A 21,431-nucleotide genomic window follows, 5' to 3' on the forward strand; every position below is an offset into this window, starting at 1 on the left:
GGTGGCTACCTCAATTTGTTGCCTTCTTATATGTCACTGGATCTCTAATCAGTATACAGTCTATTTCAATCCTTGAAAGCATTAAATGGCTGTAAGTTTCAGGCAAGTAGGAGGCATTGTTAAAAACTAAGGAGCTAAAAAGTTTCCCTCAGTTGATGAAAAATATACGAACATTTTTAGAGTTTACTTATTATAACCTAGTATTAGACATTTGGGTTTGGGAAATTACCATTTATGAAATAAAAAGTATATTACATCTTGGATTAAAATAATTGCAACAATAAAGCAAGTTTGCTTTCTCTGCTCTGTGCAACAACCATAAGCTAGATGCTATTAAGTAGGCTTGTCTTCCTAGCCTATGCGAGCCTTGAGAATTTAATGTAATCAATACAGAGATATAAGCTAAAGACATTTAAATGAATGTATTTGTTAAAGAGTATATAGAGTGTTCACAATTGTTAAGACTTTTTATTCAGTTTGGAATTCATGTTAACTTTAAGTAATAATTGCATTTCTACATGTCAAGCTCCATTTTAAGCCAAACCAGTTTAATAATAAAATGATAATATATTTTTTATTTAAATCAAGAGGCTGAGATGCTCTATCTCTCTAAGCAAAGCTTATAATTCCATGAAAATCAATCAAAAGCCATATATATGGCTATGCATATGTAACTATATTATAAAGACCAGTGATAAATGACATTCTTGGAAGTACTTTTTAAAAACTATTATTAAAATTAAAATATTCTCTGCACCTGTCACCATAACATTTTATTCATGATCAATATCTACTTCTCCACTATGCTAAAATCATAATGAAATTGAGATTCAATTTTTCTGCAAATACAGCTTTTCTTCTTTTCAATACATATTAAAGAACAGTCATTGTTCTGTATTTATGACAGTGACTACAGGTACATTTTATTTACATTTTACAGCATTTGCAGGAAGTTATTTTCTCTCCTTTAAATGAAGAGAGAAAAAAAATGAGCCAATTTTATTTCTGATAAAATGATAGTAGTCTGGGGGCTAGAATAACCTAGGAATCAAATTAAAGGTATCTGCACATCTGCTTTAGAAATGCATTATAGAAGAAAGAGAGCTATAGATGTTAATATAAACTTATTGCTTCTCCATGAATAAATTAAATGCTTAATTCCTTTATTCTAAGTTTAATCATCCTCTATTTGCTCTTAATTATTCCTTTTCTTTGTAAAATTAATTATTTAGTGTAAATAATTGTTCTTCTCCATAACTGAAAAGGCATACAGTATTATAAGAGTAAAATTAGAATAGCATACTTCAAATCACTGTTTTCTACAGCTAAAGAAACAAATGTTGTTTTGCCTTTAAAGAGATGGAAAGTTTAGTTAAAATTTATTTTTTCTCTGCTCTTTAAAATAATAATAATAAATAGGCAGGACAGAAGAAAAGTTAAAAATGATTAGAAGTAAAAGGGCTGCTAAAAGACTATGATAAAAAATAATATAACCTGAGGACTAGAGAAGTTGAACTTGGTGAAAAGTCAGTGAAATAAACTGAGCACAGCATCCCTAGACTTTCACAGGCCACCAGAGGTATGAGCCCACAAACGTGTGAAAATGACAGGTTTTTCTTGGCCTAATATTTTACATACAGGCATACCCATGGTACTCTGCAAAGTTTCCAAGCCTTTCTAACCTTAAACAACTTGCTCTCACTTTCTTCAGATACTCAAGGGAAAGTCATAAGGAAAAGGCTCACCTGTGCTGGGCTGAACCAACCATGTGGGCAGGTACAATGCTCCCCACAAGTCCCTTTGCCCTTGGTGCTCGTCTTGTGGGGGCTTTTCCGCACACTGTCCCACAAGGTCCTGTTGAAGCTGGACCCCCCGGTCCTGTTTGAAGCTGGGCCCCCTGGTCCTGAGGAGGGCATGGTCTGAGAACTGTACCCGAGCCCCTGAGAGTTCCTCTGCCAGCCACAAGCGCAGTGGGCATCCCTGATCAGGGTGGGCGCGCTCCTGCCGGCATCCATCCCATCGGACCCCCGGCTGCAGCTGTGTTGCTTGGTGAGGTATGCATTCATACTGCACTGATGCCTACTCTTTCCTTTGGTCTGCTGTGCACAGAAATGTCTCCTCCCTCACACCCCTTTCTTTCAGGCAGTTGTAAAAGTCTTTTTTCCACCGAGGATCCCTCAGTATCTTTGACAGCTGCTATAAGCAGTGCATCGTGGGAGCAGTGGGAGCAGCGAGAGCAGCTCCGCACAGCATTATCTGCGGGCTGGTAGCTCTTTGTCAATAGATGACTCAACTCACAGAGCAACTTGACAGTATCCCTGCTCTAGGCAGAAGCAATCAATGCTCCACACAGCTGGGCTACAAGACTGTACACTGTGTTACAAACCCTTTTTGGATGGAGCCCTACAGTAAAGAATAACTCTTTGCTGTTTGGCATTCTGGCTTTTCCCTTTCCTTCCCGATCCCCACACAAAATACAAACCTTAGGAAAGAGAACTTATTATGAGATTCTTATGAGATTAGCAGGACCCTTCTTTCTAGAAAGGATGCATCTAGGCTTAAACTTTATAGCATAAGCAATAAAAAATGATGGGAAAGTTAACCTGTAAAGGAATTTTCAACATTTACAGGAATCAATTATCTAGAGAGAGATTTGCCAACACACAGACCCAATCAGGAAGTAACTATATAAGATCATCAACATTAACTCTGAAGAACATAAATTCATTTGGAAAAATCATCGAGGTCACACCATTATACTAGAGTCCCTTAAAATTTGGAAGTTTAAATCACGATTATGCATTTTAATCCAAACATATATTTTTTATGCTATACACAATTATTAATTCTTTCTTATTCAAAGCAAGGCAATTTTCAAGGTTTAAAACTGATGGGTTGGGCTTATTTTAAAACAGTATTTTTCCTTACCCCAAATTATTCTGAGGGTTTCCTTTCAAATACTTTACCACAACAAATACATTCACCACAGAGAGAGTCTGCGTTTTAAAGTGAAAGATGCATCCAACTCTGCCATACAGTATTTTGGCTTCCAAAGACAGAATTTTCAAATTCTTTCACTGAAAAATGAGCTAATTTTTTCCAACTTAAAGCAATTGCCTTCCAAAGAGGATTTTTGTGTAAATTTTAGCATGCTTGCTGAATCCATACATAGTATTTTCAGTGAAGTGAAAGGCTAATTGCCACAACACTAATAATTTTTATTCTGTTTGAAACTTTCCACATCCATTTCCAAAATGTCTATCCTTATCACACATTACTGAGGAAATAATTTTGGTTTGATTGTGAAGCCAGTTACCATCCATGCAGGACCTAACAAAGATTATAGAATCCTATGAAATAATTACTTTATCTGTAGACCATCAGAGGCCATCAAATCAAACTTCTCAGTGGATTGACCAGGTGCTGGGGCAGTATAGGCCTGATTTTTGCCTGAGCTGGCAAGGTGCTTATTGCAAGGGCTGAGATCATAGCAAGTTCTACATTTGAACACTAAGACTACCTGGATAAGTCACTGTTAAACTTAAAAATCTTGAAAGTAAGGAGTAGGATCTTCTTTTTCCATGTATCTCCATATAAGGGTACCTTTCCAAATTCTGCACAAGGGGCTGATATTAGCATTGTGCCCACCACAGAAGGTATTCAAAACATGTTTGTTCAATAACAATGGCCGGATATGTAAGTTTAGAGGGCAGGTTCTGGTCTATGTTATTGGCCATTTTTTTCTAAGCACCTTTCATACTGTCCACCACATAACAGGCAATAAATACATACATATGTTTGATGGATGAATGGATGGTTGGGTGGAAGTATAAATGGAAGGAAAAAGAGAAATGAAGGATCTGATACACATTTTTAAAATAATAATATTTAATTCAGCAATGTTCTAGAAACATAAACTATTCCTTAAAGTTAACTTTAGTTCTGGTGTTGAGGTATTCTTGTTAAGGAAATTTGTCAAAAATATATGAAACTTGAACTGTTGGGCAGAAATAACAAAGGCATTAATAGTTTTTGCCTTATTAAAGAAGATCAAGAAGTTAAAATCAATACCTGAAGACAGTGAAGACAAGGGAGAAAATTATTTCTCTCTCTCTCTCTCTTTCCCTCCCTCCCCCCTTTTTATTCTGGATTAATAGATTATACCTGAAAGAACTGTTGGGTCAAATAAAGCCCTAGAGAACTTTAGGCTTTTCTGGTATAACCATGATGCATGGCTGTACAGTAGGATTTGATGTGATATGCCAATGCCATCACTCTCAAATGAGAATGTCAGAAAGTGATGTTTGGCTGTCTCCAATCTTACCTAACCAGAGATGCTTCTCTAGTTTTCTAGGCAGATGTCATTGCACAAAGGCCCATTGGCATCTTCAGGGAACACATGTCCGGTTCTCACCCATTTGCCTCTCAAGTATAAGAATCAATCTACATAGACATAAGTCAGTGTGCATCCATCACAATTTTGTAATGGTGTGTGCAGCTTGCAGCAAGGCAGAAACAATTTTCTGGCTTGACACTACTCAAGATATTGCAAATCTTCACAGGGACTTAAATCGGTTATGAGTGGATTGTTCAGAATGAGCAATTTCTTCCCATCACAAGGGCCACAGAATTTCTATTTTAATAACTTAGCATGTCATTTCTTTGTAGTTAAATAAATAGCATCCATTGCATAACTAATGTTATTTTGCTTAAAAGATCTTTACGGCTAAAGCAAACTTTTATTAAGCTTACTAAAACACTATATTGAAATCACTCCTTCAGTTTAGTACATGTAAAGTAATTCCATACTCCTATCTTTCCCTCCCCACAAACAAGACTTTTCTTTTCAAACATGACATTTGGCTTTCTGAGGACAGCCCACTTAAACAGATAAATATGTTCAACTAGCCCTCTGTACTATAAGACAGACTCACTAATTAATGGTAATCCAATTTGATCAACTATAATTGGACAATTGTAATGACCATGAGATGACATGAAATTCTGGCCAAACAAGAATTAGCTATGCACAAGTACACATCCTACTTATCACTGTGATTTAACATGGGCAGATGGTGCACAGGGCAATGCCTAGATGAGATATAACTTATTGAACTCTCTTTGACCTGGCACTGACTTCATAGAACAATCACTAGTTTCAAAGCAAGGGTTAAAGACTAATATCCTAGCTTGATTTGTTTAATAAAAAATAGCAAAAATGGATAAATATATTGTACTGCACTAAAACATGATACAGAATCTTTTTCCAGATAAAATTTCCATCAGGCATCTTATGCATATGGGAAATAAAAATATTAACAATAAAAGGAGAGCTAAGTGCTTGCTAAAGAGTGACTGGTAACAGACATCCTTTTCAGCCACAAGTAATACACCAAATAATCATAAAATGCTTTGAAAAGTGTGTACAGTCTATTCCTATGATTGCAAAAACTAGAGATTCATAAATGCGAAGAAATCAGCATTCTTCTATATCTAATAACCTTTGGCCTAGACAATCTCCAGATCCAAGCACATTTCCTTCAAAATAAGAAAGCCAGGAATATGTAAAGTATTTTAGACTCTAAAATTATTTCCAAAATATTTAAACTAATTTAGTCATAACTTCTGTGAGACAAAAACGAGCAGGAATTTAGTGTGGAAGAAAACATGCTTAATCGATGCAAAGATTTAACCAAAACAGATGATTTAATAGAAAGTAGAAAAAACTTTTAAAATGTCCCAAATTGTAACTAGCATAGTAGGATTTGGGTGAGTGTTGATGGGGAAGGGGTTAATCTGAATTAATTACAAGTCTAAATTATAAAATGGTATTCAGGAAATGAAAATTTATTATATTCTAATGTACTTAGTAACACAATTACAGAAATCAGAACACTAATGATGTAACATTTCTTAAAGATTCTGAAAGAAACACTAGTAAAAAGGTAATAATCACTTAAAATTTGCATATTTTTGCAATTGAATCTAAGCGCTAAACTATACTTCTACCAGAAATTTGTTCTCATCCTTCAAGATTAAACTAATGTCACTTCTGTAAGCTTTTCAGATCCCCTTGGCATATTAAGTCATGCTCTACAGTATTTGTATACTTGTCTGTGTAAATATCTTTAACATTTATCTATTTCTTTCAATCACCATGATGACCACTGTGATGTCTAACCCAGCATCATTTCTGTGTAGAACTGGTGAAACAGCTTTCTAACTGGTCTCTCGCATACACCCTTGCTCTAATTCTGTCTCACACAGCACCCAGAGTAATTCCTAAAATGCAGTTATGATCAGGTCCTTTATGCTTGATACCTGTCAGTTAAATGTCATTTTCGGGGACTCTTTATCCTCATAGATAGTATAATCTTTAAAGTAGTTTGGATGGTCTTTAATCATGCCCCATATGATCTGGCCTCTGTGGCTTTTTACCAGTCTTGTCTGTGCCTCACACTCTTGCTCTGTCCTCCAACCATACAGGCCTTGAATACTTGCGCTCAATCCTACCTTGTGGCCACGGAGGATGTTCTTTTCCCCACTTCATACTTTCACATAATTAATTCCTACTCACCCTTCTGTAGGCTGCATCAAGAGGCAACTCCCCCAAAGCCACCCTAAATAAACATACAGTATAATCTAAAAAGAAGTGGGCTTACTATGCAACACAGCTCCAAAATAAAGCTTCTAGTCTTTACTTCCAACCAGATTGCCATCCAGATCTCTTTTACTCAGAAATTCTGGTGTCTTCCCTGCCCTTTGGAGTGCAACTTGCACATCATCACCTCTTCAAGAAAGCATTCCCTGAACACTGGGTCACCTTCCAGGATAGCTCATGTCATCTTTCCATTAAACATTCATTTAGCACCTGTGCTTCTCAATTACAACACTTAACAAAATTGTATCTAAAACAAGAATTACACTATAAGTTTGTACCCTTTTCCCCAAATAGAAAGTAAGTGGTTGCTAGTAGGGCAATGAGAGAGCTCTCTTATTTGCAACTGCATCCTTTGAACTCAGCACCAAGTGTCTAACCCTCATTGAAATAAATCAAACATGGAAGAAGACAAAAGTATCTTTCAATGATCACATCAATATAGGTATTCTGGTCTGTGTTCTACTTCTCAGTGTAAAATCAATAAATAAGCATTTTGATTTTAAAAACAAAATGGCAGTGTGTTCCTATAGTCAGCACTTTAGTGGAACATTTAGTGTGGCTGAGTGTCATAAGTGTATGAACTCACTTTTCAAAGAAATTTCCTAGTTGTCTTAGCACTGAAGCTGAAGCAGCTTCTGTTTATTTTAGCAAGATATTAATTCGTAAAATCTGCACTTCCTGGCAGCTGTGCATTTCTCTCAAGCTTTTTCAAGAGTTCTCCCTTTATAGCTAGATAGTACAAAAGAGGGAGCAGTTCCCTAAGTCAAAAGCCAGTTAGTGGTAAAACATGAAGAGAATCCTAAACTCTAAAGTCATATTAATTTTAAAATAATATAAGCCAAAAGTCATAATAAATTCACAAGATTTCTTTTTTTTTTTTTTTTTTTTTTGAGACAGTCTTACTCTGTTGCCCAGGCTGGAGTGCAGTGGCAAAATCTCAGCTCACTGCAACCTCCACATCCCAGGTTCTGGAAATTCTCTTGCCTCAGCATCCCAAGTAGCTGGGATTACAGGCATGCACCACCACACCCAGCTAATTTGTGTATTTGTAGCAGAGACAGGGTTTCACCATGTTGGCCAGGCTGGTCTCGAACTGCTGATCTCAAGTGATCTACCTGTCTTGGCCTCTCAAAGTGCTGAGATTACAGGCGTGAGCCACCACGCCCAGCCGATAATTTCAGAAGATAATAAAAGTGTGCATCAAAGAATATAAAGGCATGGAAATATCTCCTCTAATCAAGTCACAAATTTAAAAAATATTAAACAATTATTATCCATAGCAAGTATTTTCTTTAGTTTCTTTTTTTAAGTTGTGGTAAAAACCAAAAAACATAAGATCTACTCTCTTAAATTTTTAAGTGTCCAATATAGTGCTTTTAACTATAAGCACCAGGTTGTAAAGCAGATCTCTGCCACTTTTTCACCATGCATGATTAAAAGTCTACACCCATTGAACAATAAAACCCCATTTCCTCCTCCCCCAGCCCCTAACAATCACCATTCCACTTTCTATTTGAGTTTGACTAGTTCAGATACTTCTTATAAGCAGCATAATACCATATTTGTCCTTCTATAGACTATTCCACTTAGCATATTGTCTTTAGGATTCACCCTTGTTGTAGCATATGATAGGGTTTCCTTCTTTTTTATGGTTGAATAATATTCTGTTGTATATACATAGTATATTTTGCTTATACATTCATTCATCAATGGACATTTAGGTTGCTTCTACCTCTTGGCTATTGTGAATAATGCTCAATGAACATGAGAGTACAAATCTATTTTCCAGATCTTGATTTCAATTCTTTTGAATAAACACTCAAAAGTGGTATTGTTAAATTATATGGTAGCTCTATTTTTCACTTTTTGAGGAAACTGCATACTGTTTCCCATAGCAACCGTACCATTATACATTTCCCAAAACAGTGCACAGGATTTTCAATTTCTCCACATCCTCAACAACATTTTTTTTGCTTTCTTTTTTCCTTTTTTTTTTTTTTTTTTTTGATAATGGCCATTCTAACAGGTGTGAGGTGATACCTCGTTGTGATTTAAATTCACGTTTCCAAGATGATTAGTGAGGTTGAGCATCTTTTCATATACCAAATGGCTATTTGTGTATCTTCTTTGGAAAAATATCACTCAGATCCTTTCCCATTTTTAATCAGATTATTTGTTTTTTGGCTATTGAGTTGTAGGAGTACCTTATCTATTTTGGATATTAAGCTCTTATCAAGTATATACTTTGCAAATATTTTATCCCATTGTGTAGGTTGCCTTTTCACTCTCTTTATTGTTTCTTTTGCTCTGTAGAAGTGTTTTAGTCTGAGGTAGTACCACTTGTCTATTTTTGTTTCTGTTTCCTGTGCTTTTGTTGTCATATCCAAGAAATCACAGTAAAGACCAGTGTTGTATAACCTTTTCTTTATATTTTTATCCAAGAGTTTTACAGTTTTAGGTCTTATCTTCAGGTCTTTAATTTGAGTTGATTTTTGTGGGTGGTATAAGATAATTTAATTCTTTTGCATATGGGTATTCTGTTTCCCAACATTATTTGTTAAAAAAGACTCTTCTTTCCCCATGTGTAGTCTTGGCACCTCTGTAAAAGATCATTTGATTTTTATCTGTGTGGGTTTATTTCTGGGCTCTCTATTCTATTTCATTAATTTGTATGTCCAGCTTAGTGCCATACTCTCTTGATTACTGTAGCTTTGTAATATAGTTTAAAATCAGGAGGTATAAAGTTTTCAGATTTACTCTTCTTTCTCATGATTGTTTTGGCTATTTGGGGTCCTTTGTGATTCCATATGATTTTTTTTTTAATTTTCCTATGACAAATACCATTGAGATTTTGATAGTGGTTACATTGAATGTGTAACTTACTTTAAGTAATATGGACATTTTAACAATACTATCTTTCAATCCATGCACATTTACATTTATTTGTGTCTTTAATTCCTTTCAGCAATATTTGGTAGTTTTTAGTGAACAAATCTTTCTTCTGTTAAGTTTGTTCCTCAATATTTTATTCTTTTTGATAGTATTGTAAATGGGATTGCTTTCTTAATTTCTTTTCAGATATTTTACTGTTCGTGTATAGAAACACAACTAATTTTTGTATATTGATTTTATATCCTATAACTTTGTTGAATTTTTAAATTAAGTTCCAGATTTTTTGTGTGTGCAATATTCAGAATTTTCTACCTACAAGATCATATTATCTGTGAACAAATATAATTTTACTTCTTCATTTCCAATTTAGGTTTCTTTTCTTTTTCTTGCCTACCTACTCTGGCTATTACTTCTAGTACTATGTTGAATAGAATGGTGAGAGTGAACATCCTTGTTCCTAATTTTAGAGGAAAAGCTTTCAGTTTTTCACCATTGAGTATGGTGTTTAGCTTACGACTTTTCATATCTGATTTTTATATTGTAAGGTAATTTTCTTCTATTCCTAATTTGTTGAGGTTTTTTTTTAAAATTTAATTATTATACTTTAAGTTCTAGGGTACATGTGAACAACGTGAAGGTTTGTTACATAGGTATACGTGTGCCATGTTGGTTTGCTGCACCCGTCAACTCGTCATTTACATTAGGTATTTCTCTAATGCTATCCCTCCCCCAACACCCCCCACCCTCCAATAGGCCCCGGTATATGATGTTCCCCTTTCTGTGTCCATATGTTCTCATTGTTCAACTCTTATGTTTTTTTAAATGAAATAAATGTGTCAATTCTGTCAACTGCTTTTTCTGCATCTATTGATATAATTGCATTATTTTTATATTTCATTCTTTTAATGTGATTTATCCAGTTGATTAAATTTCGTATGTTGAACCATTCTTGCATCTCAGAAATAAATTCCACTTGGCCATGGTATATGATCTTTTCAATGTGCTGTTAAATTTCATTTGCTATTATTTTGTTGAGAATTTTTGCATCTATATTCATTGACAATATTGGTGTGTAGTAGTATTTCTGTGATTTTTTTTCTAGCTTTAGCATCAGGGTAATGCTGGCCTCATAAAATGAGTTTTGAATTGTTCCTTCCTCTTCAATATTTTGGAAGAGTTTGAGAAAGATTGCCATTAATTATTCTTTAAGTGTTTGGTAGAATTTACCAGTGAAGCAATCTGGTCCTAGGCTTTCCTTTGTGGGGAAGCTTTTGATTACTAATTTAATCTACTTATTGTTTATAGGTCTATATAAGTTTTTTATTTATTATTCAGTTTTGGGAGGTTATATGTTTCTAGGAATTTGTTCATTTCGTCTAGGTTATCTAACTTTTCATATAAGTGTTCCCAGTATTCTTATAGTCCTTTTTATTTCCATATAACCAGTAATAATATAACTTCTTTCATTTTAAAAAATTTTAGCTATTTGAGCCTTCTCTTTTTTATTGATTAATGTAGCTAAAGCTTTACCAATTTTGTAGATGTTTTAAAATATGTAACTCTTAGTTTCAATGATTTTTTTCTTTTAATTTTATTCTTTTTTTTTTCTCTAATTATTTTCTTCCTTCTGCTAACTTTGTGCTTAGTTTGTCTTCCTTTTTCCAGTTTCTTAAAACGTAGAATTAGGTTATTTGAGATCTTTCTTCCTTTTAAATGGAAGTGTATATTCATACAAGCTTTACTTTTAGTACTGTTTTTATGGTATCCCATAAGTTTTGGTATGCTGTGATTTTATTTTCATTTGTCTCAAGACATTTTCTAATTTCCCTTTTGATTTCTTCTTTGACCTATTGGTTAAGAGTGAGTTGTTTAATTTCCTCATGTGTAAATTTTCCAGTTTCTCTTTAGCCATTAATTCCTAGTTTAATTTCATTGTAGTTGGAAAATATATTTGGCGTGATTCTATCTTCTTAAATTTGTTAAGATTTGTTTTGAGACGTAATATGTCATCTATCCTGGAAAATGTTCCATGTGTGCTTCAGAATAATGTATAATCTCCTGCTGTTAGCTGGCATGTTCTGTATATGTTAGGTCCATTTCATCTATAATGCCATTCAAGTCTTCTGTTTCCTTATCAATCTTCTGTCTGGATACTCTGTCCATTATTGAAAGAAGAGTATTACAATCCCCTAATAATATTGACTTGCTCTCTATTTTTCTTTAATTTTGTCAATGTCTGTTTTATATATTTCGGTGCTCTGATGTTAGGTGAATATATATTTAACACTGTTATATTTTCCTGAATTGACTCTTCTATCATTATATAATGTCCTTCTTTGTGTTTTTTGACATTTTTTACCTATAGTTTATTACCATTTTCCTGGATTATATTTTTATATCCTTTCACTTTCAGACTTTTAGCCAATGTATGTCACTAAGTTAATGTAAGTCTTATAGACAACATATAATGAGAATCTTTTTTTTTTGAGATGGAGTCTCGCTCTGTCACCCAGACTGGAGTGTGGTGGCGCAATCTTGGCTCTCTTTAACCTCTGCCTCCCGGTAGCAGGGATTACAGGCACACACCACCATGCCCGGCTAATTTTTGTATTTTAAGTAGCGACAAGTTTCACCATGTTGGCCAGGCAGGTCTTGAACTCCTGACTTCATGTGATCCACCCTCCTCGGCCTTCCAAAGTGCTGGGATTACAGTTGTGAGACACTGTGCCCAGCTGAGAATCTTATTTTTAAAATCCACTTAGCTATTCTATCTTTTGATTGTAAAGTTTAATCCACTTACATTTAAAGTAATTATATATATTGGTAAGGAAGGACTTATTATAGCCATTTTGTTAATAGTTTTCTGTTTTGTATCTTTTTTGTCCCTCTTTTTCTCTCTTGTTGCTTTTGATTTCTTTCTCATTTTCTTTTGCATATCTTCTATAGCTATAGTTTTGTGGTTACCATGGAGCTTACATAAGACATCTTGCAGTTATAATAGTCTATTTTAAGCTGATAATACCTTAACTTCAACTGCATACAAATACTCTACTCTTTTACTCTTCCCCCTACATGCACACTTTATGTTTTTGATTTTACAAATTATATCTTTTTATATTATGTGTCCATTAACATATTTTTTAGTTATAGTTATTTTTATACTTTCGTCTTTTAACTTCTTTAGTTCTTAACACAGTAACTGTAGTACTAAACCCTGAGCTTTGTGAATGAGGCATAAATAGGCTCTTATCTAAGCCTGCATCATCTTGAAAGTTAACTTATTCAACTGTATTGATTTAAATGATAGGATGGCTTTTGATTAGACTTTTGGAAGACTAATACATGTAACATCCTGGTGTGTTGTTTCCAAGTGTCTGTTCCCCCAACTCTTCCCATTCTAGATCCTCTACTGACTCTTTCCTGGTTGCCAAAAGCAGAAAAGGTAGTGTAGGAGAGTGTGGAGGCCCTAGAAAGGGCATAGCATGTGCTATCCCTTGCCCACTGCACTAAGTTTTACGAGGGAGAAAATGTATGAATAATGATATGGGTAAAAATAACATTATGGTAATGAGTCATAACTGAAAAAAAGAAAGGGGGAAAGTGAAGAGGAAAAAAAGGAGGAAGGAAGGAAGTTGGAAGGAAGTTAGAAGGAAGGAAGGAAGGGTGGGCAAGAAGAAGAAAGGAAAGGAAGGAGGGAATGGTCACAAACTGAAGAAATAAATCTCTTTAAAAAGAAAATTAAAACACATGGTAGGGTTTAATACACAAAACCAAAATGAAGTAAATATAAACGGACATTTCTTTTACTACCGGACAGTCTTGGACACACCACTGAGGCCTCCTTGAAGTAGACTGCCTGGCTTTTGGAGCTGTCATACCCAGAATTTGTGATGCAATCATAAAATGGAATCAGTTTTTCTTCAGTTTAAATTTTGCAAGTTGTTATTTTTCTAATGAATAACTTGTAATAGATATTTTCTAAATTTATCAAACGGTTAAAAAAAAAGTCTGGGTTAAAAATAAACCAGAGTCTGACTTGCCAGTGTAATTCATCTACAAATTGGCCTAAAGGCAGTGTATGGATTAATATTAATTACAGGTCCTCTTTCATCTAAATGATCTCTTTTCCTTAGAGACCTAACATTTTGGTAAAGTTTAGCCTAGCTGGCTGTGCTTTAACCAGTACATTTCCAATTCACATTTAATTAACCATCTTCTCCTCTGTGCTTGTATCATTTTGCTTTTGTATTTATTCATTTTATTCAATATATGTTTAATGAGTGCCTAGTTTGTATCAGGAACTATGCTAAGGATGATGTAGTGAACTTTAGACCAGGTAGAATTCCTGCAGGGCAGAAAGACTCTGAATAAACAAGTGTGCTCAGTGATTAAATTGAGATGTACAGAAACAACATGCAGGATATCCCTTGCTATTGAACTTGTCCCATTAAGGTGAGTTATATAATTACATGTGGGCACAATTGTCCTTCCTATTACTAGATTGTAAGCTCTTGAAAGGCAATAACTGTCCTTTATTTGTAAACTCACTCCCTCTTTCCCATTATTTCACAATATAATTATTATTTCTCAGTAAATACTTGAATTGAACTTGGAAAATGTGGGACTTTGGTTTAGGAAACATGCAGATATGGTTTGGCTACGTCTCCACCCAAATCTCATCTTGAATTGTAGTTCCCATAATCCCCACATGTCGTGGGAGGGACCTGGTGAGAGGTAACTGAATCATGGGGGCAGCTACTTTCATACTGTCCCTGTGATACTGTGTGAGTTCTCATGAGATCTGATAGTTTTATAAGGGGGTTTCCCACTTTGCTCAGCATTCATCTCTCCTGCTGCCATGTGAAGAAGGGCATGCTTGCTTCCTCTTCTGCCATGATTATCAGTTTACTGAAGCCTCCCCAGCCATACAGAACTGTGAGTCAATTTCAATTAAGCTTGTTTCCTTTATAAATTTCCCAGTCTTAGGCAGTTCTTTATAGCAATATGAAAACAGACTAAGATACATGCTCTAGTTCGAACTCTTCCATTGACTAGTAATCTCATTTTGGACAAGTCACAAGTGCCCATTTAAGGGCTGAGAACATTTTCATTGTTGCATAAATATTTGAAGGCTAATGGCCTTTGCTTCTCTTCTGAAACACTGTTTTCTATGTTTGTGTATAATGTGATAAAGCTTTGTATAACATTTATGCACCTCACTTTTCCTGGTCATAATGGACAAGGTATGAGCTTCAGAGTAAAACTTCTGGGTTCCCAACCCAACTCTGACCATTATTAGCTATGACCTTGGGCAAGTCACTTAACCTGTCTGTGCCTCTGTTTCCTCATTTATAAAATAAGCTTTCACACCAATCTCATAGAATTGTGAAAATAACATAAGCTCATTTCTTTAAAGTACTTAGCACATTATTTGGCACATAATTATGCTCAATAATATCTATTTATGCATTTACCTGTCTATTGTCACCCCTCTCCATATTTCAATTGTAATTTCCAGAGGCTGACATTTAAAAATTCTGTAGTACTTATGAACAGAGACTCAATAAAGGTCAGTTTATTTCAACTGAATGTCAGGATTCCATATTGGTCATAAACTTACTTTCTCAAATCATATTTTGGGCAAGGCATTCTGCTTCTGGGCTAGTTGCTAAATAAGATCACCACTATCACCAACATATCTATACTATATTGACTACTTACAAAGTGTCTCAAGCATATGTACTCATTTTATCCCAGTAACCATATATAGTAAACATTGAGGTGACAATTTAAGATATAGAAATAGGTTTAGAAAGATTCTGTAGTTTTCCCATCATCACAGCATTAGTAGGAGTAACACCAGGAATAAATTAAGGTCCACATAACATTGGAGCGATACAGGAAAACCTGTGCAAAATGACACCTCATTTTTGTGTAAGACTTTGGTTTTTTGAAAATACTGTTATATCCTTCATTTCTCTACATCTTCACAATAGCTCCATATGGTAGGCAGAGCAGGGGGAAAAACTAAGGTCCATTACCATGAAACAATGTGTCTAAGGTCAAACAGTTGGTAAGTGATATTGTTGAAACCAGAATTCAAAGCTCAGTGTTCAGTCCCAAATTTTTACACTATTTCATCCTGCTTTCCTGCTCAGTACATTCCCCTTATTTCATATCTAGGTATGAATATATGACATCTTGTCACCTCTTTGCCATCAAAAACTGGGCAAAAGATGAGGTACGTTTAGTGAACCTAGAACATAGGTTTTTAACTTTGGTGTCAGCATAAAATTTGCATTTGCCTTCTCTGTTCTTATTTACAGATCCTAAGGAAATGACTGATCAGGATTTTGAGAGGTCTGATGGAAATGGTTTTCTAAACTTGAAAGGCTTAAATGAAAATAAAGTTTTTGCCTTAATTATATTTTCTCACACAAGTCCAGAAGCATCTGCAGTTTCTTGCAGCCACAAGCAAGAGGTTTGAATTTATGTATACTCCATTTCTTCTGGCTGTAGAACAGCTTCAATCATAGCAGCTGGAGCTACCATTTATTGATCATCTACTATTAATGTGCCAAGAAACTTAACAGAATTAGAACTAATTTTTGTAACAGTCTTGAAAGGCAATGTTATTATTCCCATTTCTGGGGTAAAGAAATTGAGGTTCAGAGAAACTAAGTAATTGCTCAAGGTCATGCAGCTATTAAATAGCAAAGTTGCAATTCCAATTTAGGTTAGTCAGATTCCAAATCCTGATGCTTCCCACTTCACCATGTTACTTATCTCAAAAAAATAAAAAAAAAAAAGTAATACAAATGAATCTTCTACCTTTCTTTTGGTGATGTAAGTACTTTAAATATTTATCTCAGAGTCAAACTTGATGGAGGAGGTGGGGTGGCGGGGGAGGTGGGGCAGTGGGAGAGGTGGGGGTGCTGGGTGGGTGGTGGTGGGAAAAAAATTCTAATTTTATAAAATCCCCATGTTGGTGAGAAGGCCAAGCAGAAATGCAGTTATCAATTACATTGGGGTGGAGTTTTTCACCATCTGATAGTGAGTATTCATTTAGGCCTGCTGGGCTAAATGAAATGTGGTATTATACACTCAAGTGCCAAAGTGCCTTCGTGAGACTTTTCAAAGAAATCTTCTTTGTTTTAGATCTCACACATAAGCCAATAAAACATAAATTGCAAACTACCTGTGAATTGGTTTCTGAAAAATTGGTGTTGGGCCCAAGACATCCCAGTCGGAGCCCAGGAACTGACACTGAAAAACACATCTGAGAGGATTCACCTGGTGCAAATTTATTAGCACACAACTAACAATAAAATATTTTCTTTTCTGCAGAAAGATCATTGATTTCATCCTCAAAATATCTTCCTTTGGTGTAATTTGTACAGCAAAGCATAGGCATCCCTTTATGTGCAATTTCCTAAGCAATCATCCGTTAGTAAAGAAAAGCTGAAAATCAATTATCTGATTTTTTTCTCCCTTATCTACAACTTCCAATTGAAGACAACAGTATTGTTTGTCCTTTATTTTTTATTTTTTTTTATTTTTTTATTGAGACAGAGTCTCGCTCTATCGCCCAGGCTGGAGCGCAGTGGCGCGATCTCGGCTCACTGCAAGCTCTGCCTCCCTGGTGCACGCCATTCTCCTGCCTCAGCCTCCCGAGTAGCTGGGACTACAGGCGCCCGCCACCACGCCCTGCTAATTTTTTTTTGTATTTTTAGTAGAGACGGGGTTTCACTGTGGTCTCGATCTTCTGACCTCGTGATCCGCCCGCCTCGGCCTCCCAAAGTCGGCTCACTGTAAACCCGGCCTCCCAAAGTGCTGGGATTAAAGACCGCGCCTGGCCGCTTGTCCTTCTTTAAGCAGCTAATGTGTAGGAAGTCTATAGGGCAACGGGGATACTTACTGCCTATTTGCATCCAATCTATTAGGTGATCTTTTTCTATTAGGTAGGCAGCACATCAGAAAGAGCACCTCATTCCACTTGGAACAAATTAAAGTCAACACAACCTAAAGAGGACCTTGATGCAATGCCCATATCCTTCTCCACTGGTATAGTTACTGTGCCGTGGCAGGCAGGCCCCCTTTCAGTTCCAGAAAGCACCCAGGCCATTCAAGATAGAAATCAATGTCATCCGAAGTGGAAAAGAAACTAAAGAACAGTGAAACAAATCCTTCTAAGAGGGAGTATTCACTAGTAAGTCTCAATTACACAGCTACAATAGACTCTTGTTGAGACCCAGTAGAATTCAGTTGAGTGGATGAGCAGGAACTTTATACACCTGGATGTCATTTATACCTACCACTCATGTTCTAGCCCACTTTTCAGACATCCTCATGACTTTCCCTATTCATTGCCTTTTTGCTGTTCACATGCAAAGTCCCTGTTGCTTTATAAAGAGTGCTATAAGGATAAATTGAAAGGACTGATAGTCCTCTGCTGCCTTGATCCAATGAAAGGTCTTTTGGAAATTACACTGCTAAATTTTGATGGCACCAAACAAAGAGAAATGTTTCTGAAAATGAAATTGTGCTGTTAAACATCTGCATTCCAAATAGCTCCCTAACAAGTAAAAATACAACTGCTTTTGCTTTAAATTAGGTTCTGACTAAAATATGTGCTTTTATGATCTAGGACCATGTCAGCGATTGGGTTTGGTCGATGACTGATTTGGCATTCAATCCACAGTTTCTTTTTTGTTACATTACTGATCTCTGCTGTGTGCTTCTACTGGATCAGAAAAGAGCTGGCCCCTTTTCAAAAGTAATCTAAAGCAATCACTTCTAGTCCCCAACAACTTTTGAAGTTGCCAGGTACATTCAAATTACACGAAATTTAAAAAGCTGTTTACACTTTTTTCTTAAAGCCAAGCTCCTTAACTGAGAATGAAGAAATCCACATAAGAACAGTATTCACAATAAAATAGCTTTGTCTCTGGACAAAAAAAAAAAAAAAAAATAGCCATAGTGATGATAAAATCTATGTTCAGTTTTACATTTCAGTTCTCTGAAAATCAGTTCTATGACTCCAAAGTGTTCAGATCTCCTTTAATCCTAATATCACTCATACTGAGAATTAATTTATTCTGAGGATATAAGGTCTTAGACAAATTATTTAAAGCTTACAAGTGCCTGAGAATATTGTTGTCACAAATACAACGACACTTTTTTTTTTTTTTTGAGATGGAGTCTCGCTCTGTAGCCCAGGTTGGAGTGCAGTGGCGAGATCTCCGCTCACTGCAAGCTCCGCCTCCCGGGTTCACACCATTCTCCTGCCTCAGCCTCCCGAGTCACTGGGACTACAGGCGCCCGCCACCGCACCCGGATAATTTTTTGTATTTTTAGTAAAGATGAGATTTCACCGTATTAGCCAGGATGGTATCGATCTCCTGACCTCGTGATCCGCCCGCCTCAGCCTCCCAAAGTGCTGGGATTACAGGCGTAAGCCACTGCGCCTGGCCACAATGACACTTTTTGAAAGAATGATAGGGTTCGAAAAAATGAAACTAAGTTGAATATGTGAGTGTGGTGTGTCAGAGGTGGTAGGCCAGAGGGTGAGGTATCTGCTACCAAACTATAGGGTCTGCCTATAGATGGGAGAGACACTTCCACATATGCTGTAGGCTGGGCACATCCTCATAATATGCAAATATTAAGCAGAATTTATCACAGCAACAAACTCTAGGACCTTCACTAAATTAATATTCAAAATGAGAATTATTCTCAAAAACATTCTTTTTTAAGAGTATGCCAACCTTATGTTTCAGTCTCCTGGAATCAAATGCAGTCAGGATAAAGGAAAGCTATTGTCAAAATGTTGAAATATTTTAGTTTTATGAAACTAATGCTCATATTTTTCCAGGAATAAATCCTAGAACTTCTGAGGTCTGGCCTGGATTAGGGACCATGCAAGTTTGGAGGTTTTAGGGGACACTCCTGTGCATTTTGCTAATTCTTTCAAATTACTTAATTGTCATCCTTACCCACTAACAGATATAGAGGTGTTTGTTTAACCACTTTTCTGAGTTTCAAGTGACATATTACATAGTTTTCTCAGGGTCTCCATTATCTTTGAAGGGTAATGTCACTTTTTGACATTTTCAATTCTCAAAGTTAGCAAACTATGGAAATAGTTGAAACCTATCTGTTCATAAAGCTAAGAACTAAATATAGGAAAACAATTTGGGTGTATTCATTTGTTCAACAAATATTAATTGCATACCTACTATAATCTAGTTTTAGAGGCTATGGGGGTATATAAGAGAGGTTTTAGGGATGGGTTCCTTGAGAAAGTGACATTTTGGCTGAGAAAGCTGATGTCTATGAAAGTAAAATCTGTTCCACTCTAGATCAACTTGGCAAATAAAATCAGAATATCAGCTCTACAGGAAGAAATACATTCCAAAATGCAAATAGCTAAAATTTGCAGCCTCAAAAATATATAATTTAATACTATTTAAAAACTGATGCCACCCAGAACTAATCAAATCCTTATATTTTAAGTAAAGTCCTTTACTACAAAAAAGAATAAAGCAAGAAAACAAGCAATAAAGAAAGAGAAAAAAAAGGAAGGAAGGAGAGAGGGATGGAAGGAATAAAGGAAGGAAAGAAGGAACAGAGGAAGGAAGGGAGGGAGGGAGGAAAAGGTAGACAACCATTTTAACATGGCTTCAAAAGTAATACAAATAAGTTTATACCATTGCTGGCACTGGTAGCAACATTGTGCTGGAGGATAATCTTAAAAACAAAACAGAACTCTCTGATTTTGATAGTAAGGTCATGCCCCAAGTGGGAACTGCTAAAATATTTGTTGAGCAAGTAGGTTGACAATACTGACGGATCTCCAAGGAATTCTGGATCAGACATCAAAACTGAGCTGACCCTTGTAAAGTAATATAGGTATGCTGATGATTTAGGTTTTCTAACAGTTTCCATGGGCGTTTTATGTCATTACTACCCACATTGCTAGCAATATGACCTTTTTCACTCGTGGAGTATGCAAAAGCTCTGAGGAAGGAGAAATTGATTTGCATCCCAGCTGCATCATCAATCAGCTGTGGGACCTCAGGCAAGTCACTTAACCTCTTTCAGCCTCATCTAACTTCATCTGTGATATGAGGATAATGATGTTTACCTCTTAGGACAATTGTAAGAATTAAATGAGGTAATGGTTGTCATGAACTCAGCACCATGCCTATATGATACATTGCAAGGTCTCAAATTTTAGGGTGATGTCAATGATGATTATAATGAAAATGACTTTCAGTCTATGGTATTCACAGGGCTGGATTAAGAAATGTAATAACCTCAACCCCTGAAAAGATATTAGCCCCACCAATATAATTCACCATAAATTTTTATTATTTTAATTCACATAATAACATTCATATTCATGTAGCAATTCAAATAGCTTCTTTCAAGATTTTTCTGATTGTGAAATTTTGATGTATTTACCAATAGGAACTTTTCTCATTTTATGGGGCCCATGCTTTGCTACTTCTCTGTAGTAGTTTGCCTACTGGGTAATTCAAATTCCCCAACATAAATTAGGAGATGTTAAAAAGTAAAACCAGAGAAAATAAATAATCTGTTTAAACGCTATCACAACTGGAGAATAGCTGTTATAGCCTCCTAATGTAGAACTATTTAATTTCTCTAGCTTCATCTCTCACTATTCCCCAATCTTCTACTGCAAGCCCAGTGTCTTTTGGACTTGATTTAATTCTGTTCCTCCCAACCATTTTCAATGCTCACAGAACTTCATGTTTGCTTGTCATGCCACAAAAGAGCACCTACTCAGGGAATGACTATTGACTCATAAAGTATTGCTCCCTTACTTCCAACTCATAGTTTGGCCTCACTTAGA

The 21,431-nt window shown here is 35.7% G+C and overlaps 1 protein-coding gene across 17 annotated transcripts in view; it reads right to left on the bottom strand.

Annotated features, from left to right (window-relative positions):
* Positions 1-21,431, bottom strand: part of DLG2 (discs large MAGUK scaffold protein 2) — a 2,194,174-nt gene that overhangs the window by 859,057 nt on the left and 1,313,686 nt on the right. The window contains exon 1 of one of the 17 annotated variants that reach the window (XR_008658315.2): positions 1,746-2,278. The exons of 11 other annotated variants lie outside the window; for them this stretch is intronic. Coding sequence is in view for 5 of the 6 variants with exons in the window: in XM_055281257.2 (XP_055137232.1) it covers positions 1,746-2,066 (321 nt within the window). In the remaining variant the exon portion in view is untranslated. Of the gene's footprint in view, positions 1-1,745; positions 2,279-21,431 lie in introns of those variants that run through there. 5 more of the 17 variants (XM_055281257.2, XM_055281262.2, XM_055281265.2 and 2 more) reach the window with 5 other exon arrangements.

Source organism: Symphalangus syndactylus, chromosome 6, assembly GCF_028878055.3.
Source record: "Symphalangus syndactylus isolate Jambi chromosome 6, NHGRI_mSymSyn1-v2.1_pri, whole genome shotgun sequence".
NCBI lineage: Eukaryota > Metazoa > Chordata > Mammalia > Primates > Hylobatidae > Symphalangus > Symphalangus syndactylus.